We start from the raw sequence: 16,715 nt of genomic DNA on the forward strand, positions 1-16,715 counted from the left end.
ACCACCTCCCTATATGGCAGATGCTATACTAACTACTGAGCATACAAAGATAAATAAAAGAGTCTTTGTCCTCCAAAACCTCTCAGTCCAGTGTGGGAAACACAGCTAAGCAGACAATTACAGTACCACATGAAAGGGAATGGTAAAAACAAGGTCCTATAAAAGGCAAAAGAGAGATCCCTGACCCAAAAGGTAAGAGTGGGGGAGGAAGGTGTGTAATATGTGGATATATATGTTACAGTTTCTTGTAAGAGGTGCCTGACACCTGAATGAATCCCAGAAAAGGGGGACCACGTGGGTTAGGTTGGAGAGAGGTGATATTTTGGGAAGTGGAAACAGCACGAGCAAGGCACTCGAGCAAGAACTAATCATGTGGGGAGAGGCAAAGATGGTCAGTCTCCTTTCCTAGGAAAGGTTTTCCTTCCAGCAGGGAGCAAGAAATGAAGCTGAAGGATCCAAATAATGGAGGAGCTTGCACGCCATGTTCATCAATCAGAACCGTAAAATGTAGATCACTGGGAACCATTCTTCATAGCTGCCTTTAGTTAGAGCAGGGCTCGGGAGGATGGCTCTGAGGCAGGGAAGAAATGAGAAGGCTGCAGTAGTAGTGAGGTATAAGACACTGGGGATCTAACCAGGGAAGAGAGAGGAGGAAATTAAAGAAATACTTAGGATATAAAAGCTGATGACTGATTAGATGGGTGGGGGGGGGGGGCTGAGAGTAGAAATCCAGGATCTCCCTGCCTCTGGTCGCTTCTCTAATTCTTCTACATTACCACCAGTATTACCTTTCTTAAAAGATTCTCATTGTATCACTACTCTGCTTGTTAACATTTGGGAGGACCCCCAGTCCCGAGTTCCTCAGCACTGCGAGCCAAGTCACTCAACTGCTGTGCCCAAGTGGCCTTTCAAGCCTCACCCTTCACCAACAGCAACATCCTATATTCCAGCCACAAGGTCACCAGCTGCTCCCTGGATAAAAAGAAATGCACTTAAAATAAAAGAAAAAGAAAGCTTTTAGTTCTTGTAGAATATAATTATCATAAGAAATTCATAAAATTTTATAATATTTCAGAGAAAACAAAACTAACCCAAATCACACAACTGTCCATATCTTTTAACCATCAAGATTGTCTTCTAGAAATTTATTCTAGAAGAAATTTAGAAAATTATCTGAAATGTAGTGAAAGCATTATGTACAAAATTGATTTGTAGAGCATTATTTATATATTATTTATAATATAGGAAAGCAGAACCACCTAATATTTCATTCCTTTATTCTACGTCTACATATTGAGCGTCTGCTATGTACCCGATACGGCTGCAGGTGCTAGAAAATTGCTGTAAACACAGAGGTGAAAATCCTTATATTCAAAGCATACGTTCTAGCTTATCATTATTGTTAGGTAAATTACAGAAACATCCACATAAGAGCTTTTGTGAAGCCATCAGAAATCAGGTTTATAAAGAAATATTTCAACACATGGAAAAAAGACAAAATATTTTATTTAAGAAGCTAGTTGGATGTTAAGGTTTATAAAACTAACCCGATTTTATTACCTATGAATAGAAATAAAGTTGGGGAGAAACGCCACGAAATTATAGCTCACAGTGCTGTATGCGTCCCTTTCCCTTTTGCTGATCAGACTGTGTCCCTAAACAAGGGTGCGGGACATGCTTGGATTATAGCACATGATTAATAATTATGATTTTCATTAGTGAAAACAGAAAAGCATGAAAGAAAAAAAAACCACTTTTCTGTTTTTAATCTGATTAGGAAATTTCTTATACTTACAAGCACTGTGCTAATCACCAAGTATAATAAATGAAGAAACTCAGGCCTTGCCTTCCACTTACAGCTTCTCTCCTTGGCTTGAGAGGGCCAGCCGCCCCCACTGTGTCTTCACGTCACCTCCCCTCCATCCATGCCTGTGTCCCAACTTCCCATTCTTGTAAGGACACCAATTAGATCAGATCAGGGCCCACCCTAATGACGTCCTTTTCACTTAGTTACCTCGGTAAAGACCTTATGTCCAAACGGGGTCACAGTCTGTGATGCTGGTAGGACTTCAACATGAATTTTCTTTTGAGGGGATTAAAAGAAAGACACAATTCAGACCATAGCAGTTACCAAAGTTTCTTGTTTCCTGCTAAATCTGTTTCCTGCAAAGCTCTCTTTATCTCACAAGTTTTGAAAGGCAGCGTTTCCACTCATATCTAATTATTTTATAATTTCCCTTATGATCTATGTCTTTAAGTGTGCAAACATATGGGTCATTTTTTTGCTTACTGATATTAACTTCTAATTATATTTCATTAAGGTCAGATATCATGATCTGAATAATAATGATTTTGGGGGGAAGTTAATCAGGTGTCCTTTGTGGCCTAGAACAAGATAAATTTTAAGAACAATCTCTATAGGCTCGGAATAGAATGTCTATTCTCTGCTGGATGTAGATTCCACATTTATCTATTATGTTCAGTATAATCATGTCACTAAAATACAGTCTACATTGGCTCAGTAGCAACAATGGTGCAGGGGGTTCCAGGAACCAGGTTTCAGGACACGACCTGACAACTGCAGGCTCAGGGTCCTGCGGCTTTGGTAAATCCAGAACTCAGACCCCCAAGTGTGCGGGGCCCCAGCAGCCCTTCTCTGCCTGATGGTGCTGCCTATTACCTTTCTGCATCCCCATATGATGAACTATTCAGCCTCCATGATGGGCCCATGAGCAGAATGGGCCATGTGAGGCTTTCCTGGATAGACTCAAAATTCCTCAGAAAGCACAGCTGGCTAAGAAAATGGATTTGCCTAAAAAATGTTGGTATCCAGGAATAGTGGCCAAATTGTCAGAGTATTAAAAAGACATCATCGGGACTTCCAGGCAAGATGGAGGCCTAGACAGACACACTGTTCTCCCTCCACAACTAAGAAGGAATACAACTACCTCAAAACTAGAGACAACCAGAAGTTCCAGAAAATCAAGCTGCATGGAAGTCGAACAAACAAAGATATAAAGAAGAAATATTCATCCAGACAGGTAGGAGGGGCGGACAGGACACGGTGTGGTGGCAGCAGCAGCGGCAGCAGGCCGGTGGAAAGCATAGCCACACATATTAAAAAGTCAGGAAAGACATCTGGGTAGCTCTCCCAGCACCAGACCAGACCGCTCAGCTTAAGGTCCCAGCATCAGGGAAAATCTGGCCTCATTGCTTCTGACTGTGAAAAACAGTGGGGGTTGGGGCAGAGGAAAAAACTGCTGATCTCTCAGCAGAGTCCGCTTGTTTAAAGGGTCCCCGCAGCCCTAGAACATTCGCAGACCCACCCACTCTGGGAACGATGGCCAGGGCAGTAGCTAGAGGGGCGCCAGTCCCATATGGAAGTGGGAGAAGTGCCTGGAAAAGGGGCAAGTGCTGTGCAAGCAGCACTGTTCCCTCTCAGATCCCTCCCTTACACACAGCGCCACAACACGGTGAACCAGGTCGCCCTGTACTGATGAATCCCTAAGGCTCTGCCCCTTACAACCTAACAGGAGTGACAGCTCTATCTAACACACAGAGGTGAACAAACTCAGGAGCCTGTCAAAATGAGGAGACAGAGAAGTATGGCTCAAAAGAGGGAACAGATCAAGGTTCCAGTGGGAGAACTAAGTGACGAGGAGATAGTCAACCTCACAGATAAGGAGATAGCCAACCTAACTGATGCAGAATTCAAAACACTGGTGATAAAGATGCTCACAGGCTTGACAGATATGCTTAAGTATGGCAAACACATAAGGTAAGAATTGAAGGCTATGCTAAGTGAAACGAAGGAAAATCCACATAAAACCAATGGTGAAGGGAAAGAAACTGGGGTTCAAATCAATGATTTGGAACATAGGGAAGAAAAAGACAGTCAACCAGTGCAGAATGAAAAAACAAGAATTGAAAAAAATAAGGAGAGGCTTAGGAACTTCTGGGACAACTTTAAACATGCCAACATCCAAATCATAGGGGTGCCAGAAGGAGAAGAGGAAGAGCAAGAAATTGAAAGCTTATGTGAGAAAACAATGAAGGAAATCTTCCCAAATTTGGTGAAGGAAACAGACATGTAAGACCAGGAAGCACAGGGAGTCCCAAACAAGCTAGACTCAAAAGGACCACACCAAGACACATCATCATTAAAATGCCAAAGGTTAAGGATAAAGAGAGAATCTTAAAAGCAGCAAGAGAAAAGCAGAGAGTTACCTACAAAGGGGTGCCTATAAGACTATTAGCTGACTTCTCAAAAGAAACTTTGCAGGCAAGAAGGGACTGGCAAGAAGCATTCAATGTAATGAAAAGCAAGGACCTACAACCAAGATTACTCTATCCAGCAAAGCTATCATTGAGAATGGAAGAGCAGATGAAGTATTTCCCTGACAAGGCAAAGCTAAAGGAGTTCATTATCACCAAGCCATTATTGTATGAAATGTTAGAGGAACTTATTTAAGAAAAAGAAGATCAAAACAATGAACACTAAAATGACAACAAACTCACAACTATCAACAACTGAATCTAAAAAATAAAAACAAAATCCAACTAAGCAAACCAGAATAGGAACAGAATCACAGGTATGGGGATCATTTGGAGGGTTATCAGCTGGGAGGTGGAAGGGGGAGAAATGGGGAAATGGTGCAGAGATTAAGAAGCATAATTGGTTGGTACAAAATAGACAGAGAGAAGTTAAGAACAGTATAGGAAAGGGTGAAGCCAAAGAACTTATATGCACAACCCAAGGGGGGTGGGATTGCTGGGGGAAGGGGGATACTGGGCACAGAGGAGCAAAGGGGGAAAACTTGGGACTACTGTAACAACATAATCAATAAATATACTTTAAAAATGCATCAAAAATAAAAAATAAAAATAAATCCCGATATAATAGTTTAAAACAAAACTAGGTGGTCCCTACTAGATAAAGATCTGAATGACCTCTAATCCCTTGGTAAAACTAGTTTGGGAGAAACCAGTTTTTACTATTTTAAAAAATCATTGCTTTACCATCGTTTTAACACAGTATGGGATAACTACGCTATTAAGAAGTTTCACCTTCAAAAAATAAACACTTGTGAGTCTTGATTTTACCTGCTTGACTTGCCAATTTCTGAAAGGGGGGTGTTAAAAGCTCTGTTTTGAACTGTTGAAAGCTCTTGTATTCCCCTATGCATTCTATTCTGGTGTTACTTTATATACTTTAAGGCTAATTTGTTAGATGAACATAAATTCCATGATAATTATAGCTCCTTTTAAAAATTATTTTAAAATATTTTAAATTGACTATAACATAAAAAATAAAACAAATGCAGAGTTAAACACATTTATGAAGTGAACATACAACTAAAAACCAGAGTAAGAAACAGAGCATTGCAGCAACCAGCAACCCCCACATGGCCCCCCTGGACCACAGCTTCCGTATTCCCACTACAGATAAGCCACATCCTGACTTCTGTGATAAAATCAAATCCTATGCATCCTTTCCTACACTGCCTCCTTCACTCAACATACTGTCAGGTTTTAGAAACAAGGTTATTTTAGCCACATAAAACAAGTTAGGCAGCGGTCCCTCTTTTTCTATTACCTGGGGAACTTTAAATTTACAATTACTTCTTCCTTCAATGATTCACAGAACTTGCAGGTTAAATTATGTCAGTCTAGGATTATTATTTAATGATTTTAAAATGGGTAACATATTTACATGCTTTAAAAATCAAAACAATACTGAAAAGGTTCCCACTTAGAAATGTTATTCTCACTGTCTTGTCTGCATGTGCCCCATTCCCTCCTGTCCCTGTAAGACGTTACTTTATGAAAATACAACTATGACTCATACTATTTCTACCTTTTTTTTAACAAAAGATAGCATACTATATAAACATTATCCTGCATCTCACTTTACTTGTTTTACAGTAAGTCCTGGAGCTCTCTCCCCCAGGATACAGGGACTTTTTCTTTCCTGCAGCAGCACAGCATTCCACTGTGTAGACAGACCACAGTTACTCAAACTGCTGTTAATACCTGTGTTGTGTGTGTCATATTTTTTACACTTGAACCTTTGGTCCATTTGTAGTTTGACCTGATATATGGTGTGCATTTTTAGGATCCACAAAAGGACTTCTCCAATTTGCTTTCCAGTTGTCTCAAGACCATTTATTAAATTTCTATCTCTTTTGCACAAACTCGAGATGCTGTCTTTAGCAAATATTAAATTCCTATGTGTGTCTGAGACCATCTGTGAACTTTTAATTTTGTGTCATCTGCTGAGGCTCTGTAACATGTTTTACAATACAGTGGGTCTGTCATTACTCCAGTTTTTAAGATTTTTTTCTTAATTATTTTCACAAATAAACTTTAGAATCAATCTAATAATTAATATATGTATTAGACAAAACTATAGGAGGGCTAGGCATACAATTATATTTGAAAACTTTAATTTCCCATCTCTCAGAAGACTACAGCAACAAATGTAGAATAATTATTTTCAAATGTACATGGAGTGTATAGATAGGCCATTTTATGATCCCAAAACAAATTTTAATAAACTTCAAAAGTATTGAAAAATTAGAGCATGCTGTCTGATAAGCTGGAATTTTAATCAATTCTAACTTCAATTAGGCAAAAAATACATGTGATAAAGGGCTGTTATCCAAAACAAACAAAGAACTCTCAAAACTCAACAATTGGAAAACAAACCCCTTTTAAAAAATGAACCAAAGATCTTAACAGACACCTCATCAAAGAAGACTGACAGGTGACAAGCATCTGAAAAGATTCTCAGTATTATCAACCATCAGCAAATTATAACATCCATGAAATAGTACTACACACCTGCTATATAATGGCCATGTGCAAGGGCAGGGAGTATATGAGATTTCTGTACTTTCTGATCAATTTTGCCAAGAACCTAAAACTGCTTTAAAAAATAAAGTCTCTTGCTCTTGCATCACAGCCACTGATATGCCATCCAGACTGACGAAGAACCCAGAAACTTTGGGACCACGTGAGCCACGGCCGCACACAGGAAGCACCCAGGAGGCCAAGGTCATGCTGGGGGCTGCATCATCACAGGATCAACTTCAACAAATGTGACCCAGGCTACTTTGGGAAAGGTGGTATGAGGCATTACCATTTCAAGAGGAACCAGAGCTTCTGCCCCACTGCCAACCTTGATAAACTGTGGACCTTGGACAGTGAGCAGATACTGGTAAATGTTGCCAAAAGCAAGACTGGAGCTGCTCCTATCATTGATGTGGTGTGATTGGGCCACTACAAAGTTCTGGACAAGGGAAAGCTCCCAAAACAGCCTGTCATTGTGAAGGTCAAATTCTTCAGCAGAAGAGCTGAGGGAGAAGATTAAGGGTGTTGGTAGGGGCATGTGTCCTGGCAGACTGAAGCCACAGGGAAATTCATTAAATGCTCACAAGGGACTTACACTTACACTTCACTACATACTCTCAACTTTATAGTATATAGTTATAGGAATTGAGAATGTGATATTGGCATTAGGACAAAGAGATTAATGAAACAGAACAGAGAGAGCAGAAATAGATCAACACTTACATAAACTGATTTTTTTTTTTTACAAAGACACTGAAGTAATTTAATAGAGGGAAAACAGCCTTTTCAACAAATGCTGCTGAAACAATGGATATCCATATTATTTTTAAAATGACCTCGATCCCTATATTACATCGTTAATGAATTAATTAGCAGTGGATCACCAACCTAAAGGTAAGAGCTCAAAGTATAAAGCTTTAAAAAAAACAGGTGAGCCCTTACCCGTGTGGCTCAGTGGGTGGGGGGTCTTCCTGGAAAAGATAAAAAGTCACCAGCTCAATTCCTGGTCAGGTACGTGCCTGGGTTGTGGGTTGCAACCCTGGTCGGGGTGCATTCAAGAGGCAACCTATTGATGTTTTTCTCTCATCTTGATGTTTCTCTCCCTCTCTTTCACCCTCCCTATTCCTCTCTCTTAAAAATAAATAAAATCATCTAAAAAAAATAAAAATAAGTAGATGAAAACCCCTGTGACCTAAATATAAATAAGGATTTCTTAGGGCTTGGGGGGTGGGGGTGGGGGTCAGATAATAAACATAAGAGAAAAATATTTCATAAAATTATACCATCAAAATTGAAAACTTCTGCTTGTCAAGACATTTTCAAGAAAATTAACAGGCAAGCCACATAGATTGTGAGAAAATACAGACAAAACATGTATCTGACAAAGGACATTTATAAATATAAAAAACTTGTATAACTCAACAATAAAAAAAAATACCCCCATTTTTAAAAATGAGAAAAATATTTGAATATATACTTCACAAAGAAAGATACAAGAATGGTGGATTCATTATGTTGATATATAATATAAATTCAAATAACAATGCAACTTAAGACTATGAGATTCTATCACACACCCATTACAGTGGCTAAAATTAAAACAAAAAATATTGGTGAGAACATGGAACTGGTCTGAATGTAACACCGTGCAATCCTGTTGGAGAAGAGCTGCCAGTTTCTTTTAAATTTAAACATGACCTACCATTCAACACCTTCCTAGGTATTTATCCAAGCAAAATGAAAAATATTTCCATAAAAACGCTGACAAGAATATTCATATCAGCTTTATTTCTAACATCCCCCCAAAAAGAAGCAACCCAAATATTCATCAACAGAATGGATAAATTGTTATATATTAATAAAATAATATACTACTTAGCAATATAAAGAAAGTATTAATACATTCAATCCCAAGGATGAATCTCATACACATTTTTCAGAGTGAAAAAAGCTGGACACAAAAGAGTATATAGTATAATTATTTACATGAAATTTTCTAAGTGTCCACTTGATAGAAATTATGTGGAACTGACGGGGAAGGAAACTCCCTAGGATGACGTAGATGTTCTGTATCTCGATAAAGGTGAATCCATTTCTCAAAACTCATTACACTGTACATATATAATTACTGTATTTTACCATATATAAAATTTACCTCAAAAGATGTAAACAAATAACCAAAAAAAAAAATTGTACTCCTAGTATAGATAGCTTCACTAGAGAAATCTTCCAGGCATTTAAAGAAATACCGATTTTTCACAAATTCCTATAGAAAATTAAGAAAGCAGAAACATTTCCCAAACTGTCCTATAAGCCAAGCATATCAGTCACAAATATAAATTATAAGATAGGTCAATTAAAGGCCAATCTTGCTTGCACACATAAACAAAACAATCATAACAAAATAACAAATCAAACCCATCTATGTATTTAAAGGATGTATCATGAACAATTAGACTGGTGTAACAATGTAATATTGGTTTATTTAAAAATCAGTGTAATTCTCATATTAACCAAATAGAGACATTAAATTACATCATTAAAAGAGACAGAGAAAAAGCTTTTGATAAAGTGACCTCCTATGCATGATAAAAGCTCTCAACATAATAGGAACAGAAGGAAAACTTTCATAAGCTAAAAAAAAGTAACCCTAACTATATTCTACTTAACAGTAAACATACCACACGTTATAGAATGCTGAAACTAAAAGGCTGAAATAAGGTGGTTAAAGCAAATACTAATACAAAAAGAGCTAGAATCATACTACTAATATCAGATTAAGAAAAATTTCATTAAAAAAAACATTATGGATCATTCCATTATGATAAAAGTTAATTACCAGGAAGATATAATAACTCTGTTATCAGTGAAAACTGAAACATAAAAATAAAAAAATAAATAAATCTTTTCTCAGGAAATGACATCAAGCAGAGAAAACAAAAGGTAAGAATGTAGAAGATTTAAACAAGATTAATGAACCTGACCTTACTGATATTTACAGAACACTGCACAGCAAATTTCAAAGGACTGAAATTACACAATTCATGTTCTCTGTTCTGGAATTATAACTCAGTAACAGACATAAGTAGAAAACCCTTCAAATATTTAGAAACTGAGCAATAAACTTCTAGAGATCAAAAACATCATAATTCAAATTTAAAATCACATTTTATTTTGAGCAAAACAAAAAATAAGACATTTCAATTATTTCTGCTATTCTAATTAAAATAACAAAGAATAGAGCATACCTAGGAATAAATCTCCAAAAGATGTAGAAGTCCTCTCTACTAAATGAAAACTATAAAATATAAAACATCACTGAGATAGATTTATAAAGCCCTAAATAAACAGAGAAATATACCATGCTCATAAATTGGCTGAATCAGTATTGTTAAGATGTTGATTATCTACAAAATGATTCTAGTTTCAGTGCAGTCCTAATAAAAATTCCAACAGATGTGTGGGTGTGTGAGTGTGGGTTTTTAAGTAGAAACTGAAGTACTGATTCTAAAATTATATGAAATTATAAAGGGCCAAGAACTGAGGAGAGGGAAGAGGCTAGAGTACATATACTGCCATATAGAAAGACTTAAAGTAGACTAATTTAAAACAGTGTCATATTGGCACAAGGAGAGACAAATAGACCAGCAGAACAGAAGAGAGTCCAGAGACAAATTCAAACTTACAATGACATATGAAGAACAGAAATATCTCGGGGGGAAAAAAATCCCACACAGAAATACTTCACTCAAAATTTTAATATATTTTCTGATCAATCATATCAATTACATCAGAGAGTAAACAGTATTTCAATTAAATTTTTCACTGTTATAAAATAGCTTCCAAAACAATCAGCAGACCTATTCTTTGTGTCTTACCTCTCCAAAAGCTCCTCGGCCAATCACCTTTAATATTTCAAAGTCTTCTCTATGTAATCGCATCTGTTTCACTTTAGAAGTAAATGGTTTAGCTGAAACAAAAAGCAACATCAATTACTTTCTTAATGAAGTGTAATGCAAATTAACATAAATAATGCTATTCTTAAACAATATAAGAATTCAAGTTATGACTAAGAATAAAGCCAAAGTATTTGATAATATCAAACTATAGAGAATAGATTTCATTTCCATAAGAAAACAATATATTTCTTTCATTTCTTAAATATGAATTACATTTTGGTGACAAAAATATCTTTAAATACCAAATAACATATGAAATAATGCAAAATAATAAAGGAGACCAGTTTATGCTCATGTTAAACATTCTGTGTATTCTAACTCTCAATGTTAGATATATATATTTTTTAATACAAAAGACCAAGCAGTAAGCGCAAATTTCATGGCACCAGAGAGAGCTTCAGCAATTCCTACCAAATAAATGCATAATCCTCTCACACTCTTCCATTTACCTATCCTTTGAACACGCCTTTAGCAAGATCCACACTACACAGCATGGTGGCAATCAGTGGAATGCAAGACAGGCATTTCATAGAGGAGAAAATACAGAGGGCTCAGAAACACATCAAAAGACAGCCAACGTCTCTAGTAATCACAGAAATACACCTAAAACCACAATGACATACAATTTCACACCCATCTAATTGGCAAAAAAATTAAGGTTAATAATACCAAGTGTTGGCAAGAATATCTTGTCAACTGCTACTGAGAATGTAAATCAATACAACCACTTTATTAAAGTTTGCCATTTACCTATTTCACTTAAATGTGTGCATAGTCTACAACCCAGAGATTCCATCTTAGATACATAAACTCGTGCATATGGGAACTGGAAGACATGTATTATTCAACCCAATCCATAATCATGAAAACCTGGAAACAAATCTCCATTTAATGAAGATGAATAAATAAACTGTGGTTCAGTCATACCGTCAACATGGATGAGTCTCAAAAAATACTTGGAAAAGAAGTCACAGAAAATATACAGTATGATTTCATTCACATAAAGTTTAAAAACAAGCAAACATAAACAACATATTCTATAGGAATACATATAAAGATGATAAAACTATGAAGAAAAGCAAGCGGATTTCATGGCGGTGACTTACTCCTGAGAGAAGACACATAAGACACACAAGGGTTTCTAAGATCCTGTTAATTTCCTAAGCGGGATGTTCATTTTATCATCCTTTGAACTGTACAGAAAAGTTTTATGCACTCTTTCATATATATAAATTCACAAGAAAAAAATTTAATAAAAAATTTTAAGCTTGTTTAATGTGAATGGATCTATATTCATTTTATTAAAAATGGTTAGCTTGAAATTTTAGTTATTTGCCCAGAATCTTTTCACAACTTAATATTCTGTCAAATCTGAGAAGCCACGGATGTTGTTAATGAAACTTGACACTATAACTTGAATTTCAGTGATCAAGTTAGATGAAATCAATTGATCAGGAAAAAAATGAACTGTGAACAATTTTAGAAATAAGAGAAACCATTATTAGTATTATTATTCACACACGCCCCTCCAAAAAAAAAGAAAGGAAGGTCCATTGAAGACATGTTCCTGAGAAGAGTAAATGACTGTTATTTATTCTTATGCTCCTTAAGGATTATAGGTCCTCCAACCCACCACACCGGCAGTTCCTAGCCTTTTTGGCACAAGGTACTGGTTTCATGGAAGACAGTTCTCCCACGGACCGGGGTTGCGGGTGGTTTCAGGGTGACTCAAGCACATTACATTCAAGCTCACCGCCGGCTGTGCGGTCTGGTTCCTAAATGGCCAGGAACCGTAAAGGCCCACAGCTCCGACGTTGGGACCCCTGTACTACGCAATACAAGCAATTTGATCCTTCACAAAAATTATAATCTTACTGATAATCTAGTTCAACGCCATTTTCTATACACATATTTTTAAGAAGCACTGCTCAAGAGTTTCTCACTATTCTACTTGTCTACTTGCTGTAACAAGACATACCTGCGGGCAGCCTCTCACTTCTGATTGCAACTAATCTAATCTGGCATCACTATAAACTCAGAGCTGTCCACCTGTAAGAACCAATCTAAAAAGGGCCAAAGGATGTAACTGAAGCAGATCTCATTAAGTGCCTCTATCAACTTAACTCAATCTTGGCCTCTCTTATCTTCAAGACAAGCACAAAATGTGTCTGGTTTCCCTTGATTAGTTACTCATTATCTGCCCAGAGATTACAAAGGTATTAAAATTAGCAGAAATAAGCAGGCAAAGGTCTTAAAGCAACGATTATAGATATGGTCAAGGTTTCCAATGAATGAATAAATAGGAAATCTCAGCAAAGAAAGAGAAGCAACCAATCATCTATCTATATATTATTTTATAGAACCAAATGGAAATTCTAGAATTGGATGTGCTTCAGAGCAAAATGAAAATGACGAAGAAAGAACCTATGAACTTGAAAATATATCCACAGAAATAAACAGTTCAAAGAAAAAAGACTAAGAATGGACAGTCTCGGGCACCTATGACACATCAGAGTATTAGAATCTCAGGAGGGGAGGACAGAGAATGGGATCAGAACATATGTCAAGAAATAGGGACTGAAAAGCATCCAATTTTAGAAAAGATAAACTTACAGATTCAAAAAAGTCATGGAATCTCAAAAAGGAAAAAAAAAAAAAATCTCACCTATACACATTTTTTTCTAGGCTAAAAAAGAGAGAGATTTACTTAAAGTCTTTTATATCCTTCCCTGATAATGTACTTCTGTCACATTCTACTGTTAATAAATATTAATTTTGGGCCCCCAACTGCCCACACAAGTTGTCAACTGGTCTTGCTTCTTCAGAAATACATTTAAAACATTACCAACCATTCCACTGAACTGCTCTAGGCAAATATTAACTGCACAAGGCAACTTTGGGAAAATAAATAGTTTCAAATAAGTCGGTTAAAATAAATATTAAAAAATTGATTTTATACCCCTAAGGTACAAAATAATTCCTTTCTGTGAAAGTGAATTCGTCTACCTCATGTTTTTATAATTACTAAGCCATGCTCTTTCTTTTTCTATGGCAAAACTCATCATACATGAAGTTTAGGGGAAAGAACAATAAAAGGAGTGGGGAAAGCTCTAATAATGTTGGAATGTTTAAAAGTAGAGGTACACAACTCTACAATTTTTAAAAAGGCAATAAATACTTTATCCTCAAACCCAGTAATACTGTATAAATGTTACTTTGTGCTGACAAATATAACTTCTATTTTTCCCACTTAGTGAAGTTCTGTCACGTGCTGGAATCCCAGGCTGAGTTTAGAGTTCTGTCCTTTCTGGCCCAAAGTGAGCTCAATAATATCTGTAGATCTAGTTTTCCATGTATCTCTTTCTCTTGCTCTCCTTCACTTGCTTCTGTGTCCTCAGCAATGAGACAGAAGTCAGGTGAGTTTGTCACAAATATTTTTATCAGTTAATGTGAAAATTCAGGATATTTTTGTGAGCAAGCTCCAGAGAAAATCGATAATGAGGGATCATGTAGTTCCAAAAAGTTATAAAACAATAACACAAGTAACTTAAATGTGAGCCAACAGTTTAAAAGGACCAATTAATTTACTTGAAAAAGATTTCAATTTCCCAAACTCAAGGTCATCTTATTAAGATATCTAATTTATCCAGAATAATTTATGTTAGTAACACAGCATAGAAGTAAAATAATTCCACATAAAATTCTTCTCTTTTTATACTCTAGTCTTAGATTTTCTATATCTGTAGAAAAAAGAAAAACTTTTAAAGACTCCAACACTGAAACCATACTAATAAAATTAGTGAGAAGGTGAGGGTATTAGTAAGTACAAACAGGTAGTTACAGAACAGCCATGGGGATGTGAAGTACAGCATAGGAAATGGAGCAGCCAAAGAACCTATATGCATGACCGCTGGACATGAACAACGGGGTGGGGACTGCCTGAGGGAGTGGGGTGCTGGGTGGAGGGGGCAACTGTAATAGTATAATCAAATAAAACACAATCTAAAAAAGAAAAAATAAAATTGCTCTGAAATATCATTTCTCACCTATAATAACTACAAAATTCAACAGCTTTATATTAGGCTCCCCTGCTGAGCCAGGGGACACTCTCCTATCCTGCTGGTTATAATGCAAAGGGACAACCATTCTACAGATAGAAATTTGGCAATAAGCTAACAAAAGTGCACCGGCATTTTCACTTAAGATTCACCTATGTCACCACGGAATTTACCTTGAAGATACACTTCCAGCAACATAAAATACATTGCATTATTATTTATAACAACAAATTATTAAAAAACAATTTAAATGCCAAAACATGGAGAAATGTATTTGAATAAATTATGACACAAACACATAATGGAATACTATGTAGCTTTTGCTTTTAAAAAGAAAATAATAAGAAAGATCTCTAGAAGCTGACTGATATGGAATGATTCCTGAGACATATCACGGAAAAAAGTGCAAAATAATATATAAAGTATACTACACCTTAAAATATGTAGGAACATATTTTTACGTATGTCCTTGCTTTTAGGGAGATAACAAATAACAGGGACACTATGTGAGTGCAGTAGTCCCTCTCTATATCGTGGTTCACTTATCGTGGCCTCACTGTATAGCGGGATTTTTAAAAATATTATATTTAATTATTTATCACGGATTTTTCACTATATCGCAGGATTTTGCGGTACTTTACAGTACATACTAAAATAAATGTAAGGTTCCTACTTCGCAGATTTTCACCTAATTTTGACCTTCAAATGAATAATACAACCACAAATAGAATTAAAAAACAAACAACTAAGTAACTTCTGAACGAAGTACTCTAACAAAAATACAAAGAAACTTGAACTCTAAGATTTCTTGTTAGAAATATTAAGTATCAATTCTGAAACTATTTCACATTTCGAGTGTATTGTTGTCAGTTAAACAAATGAATACTATGTAGCTGTTGTTGGGCGCCTGGGTTCCCAATGTGAAAAGATACAAATATGGGGGTGAGTCCTCTGGCGTTGTTAGAACGTGTATATAGTATCAATATAAACTCATGATCTCACACACACACACACACACACACACACACACACACACACACCACGATATACTGAAGGCACGGAAGCATGACACACAAGTATCTCAGCAGCAATGAGAACAAACAGTAGCCAGATACTGCTTTCTGTTTACCAGTTTTCACAAAAAGGAAACTAGGTTACTGGGAATAATGGCTAATGTGATCAACACAACATCACAATATTGAACAAAATGACATTATGTGCCTCCTGGCATGACGCATTGAGAATAAACAGAGTATCACTTTACAACCACATGCCTGCCAAAAATGGAAAACCTGAATCTAATCACAAAGAAATAACCAGACAAGCTTAAACTGAGGAACAATTTACAAAACAACTGACCTGTGGAGTGACAAATTTCAAGACATGACAAGGTCATTAAAAGGCAAAGAAAGTCTGAAAAAGTACTCCAGATTGAGACTAAAGAGACATGACAATCGAATGTAATGTATAATAAAAGACTGGACCTTGTATCCAAAAATAAAAAATAAAGTGCCGTAAAGGATAATATTGGGACACGTGGGGAAATTTCAATATTAAATGTATATTATGTATTATTGTATCAGAGTTAAAGTTGTAAACTGATCATTCTACAACAATATCTTAGAGAATGCCTTTATTCTGAGAAAACAGATACTGACGTATGTACAGAGGCTCCCTCATCTACAGAGATTCATTCAAAGACCCCCATCAGATGTCTGGAAAAATAAGAGTACCAAACCCTATATATACTATGTTTTTTCCTGTACATATTGTACATACCTATGATAAAGTTTAATTTATAAATTAGGCACAGTGAGTAATAACTAATAATAAAGTAGAACAATTG

At 36.2% G+C, this 16,715-nt stretch overlaps 1 protein-coding gene across 3 annotated transcripts in view; it reads right to left on the bottom strand.

Moving 5' to 3' along the window:
• The window catches only part of CDC42BPA (CDC42 binding protein kinase alpha), a 156,207-nt gene that overhangs the window by 115,995 nt on the left and 23,497 nt on the right, over positions 1–16,715 (bottom strand). For all 3 annotated transcript variants that reach the window (XM_090263406.1, XM_090263405.1, XM_090263403.1), the window contains exon 2: positions 10,731–10,822. In XM_090263406.1, the coding sequence (XP_090119532.1) occupies positions 10,731–10,822 (92 nt within the window). The remainder of the gene's footprint in view (positions 1–10,730; positions 10,823–16,715) is intronic.

This window comes from Furipterus horrens, unplaced genomic scaffold, assembly GCF_987537825.1.
Source record: "Furipterus horrens unplaced genomic scaffold, mFurHor1.1.pri manual_scaffold_15, whole genome shotgun sequence".
Lineage (NCBI taxonomy): Eukaryota > Metazoa > Chordata > Mammalia > Chiroptera > Furipteridae > Furipterus > Furipterus horrens.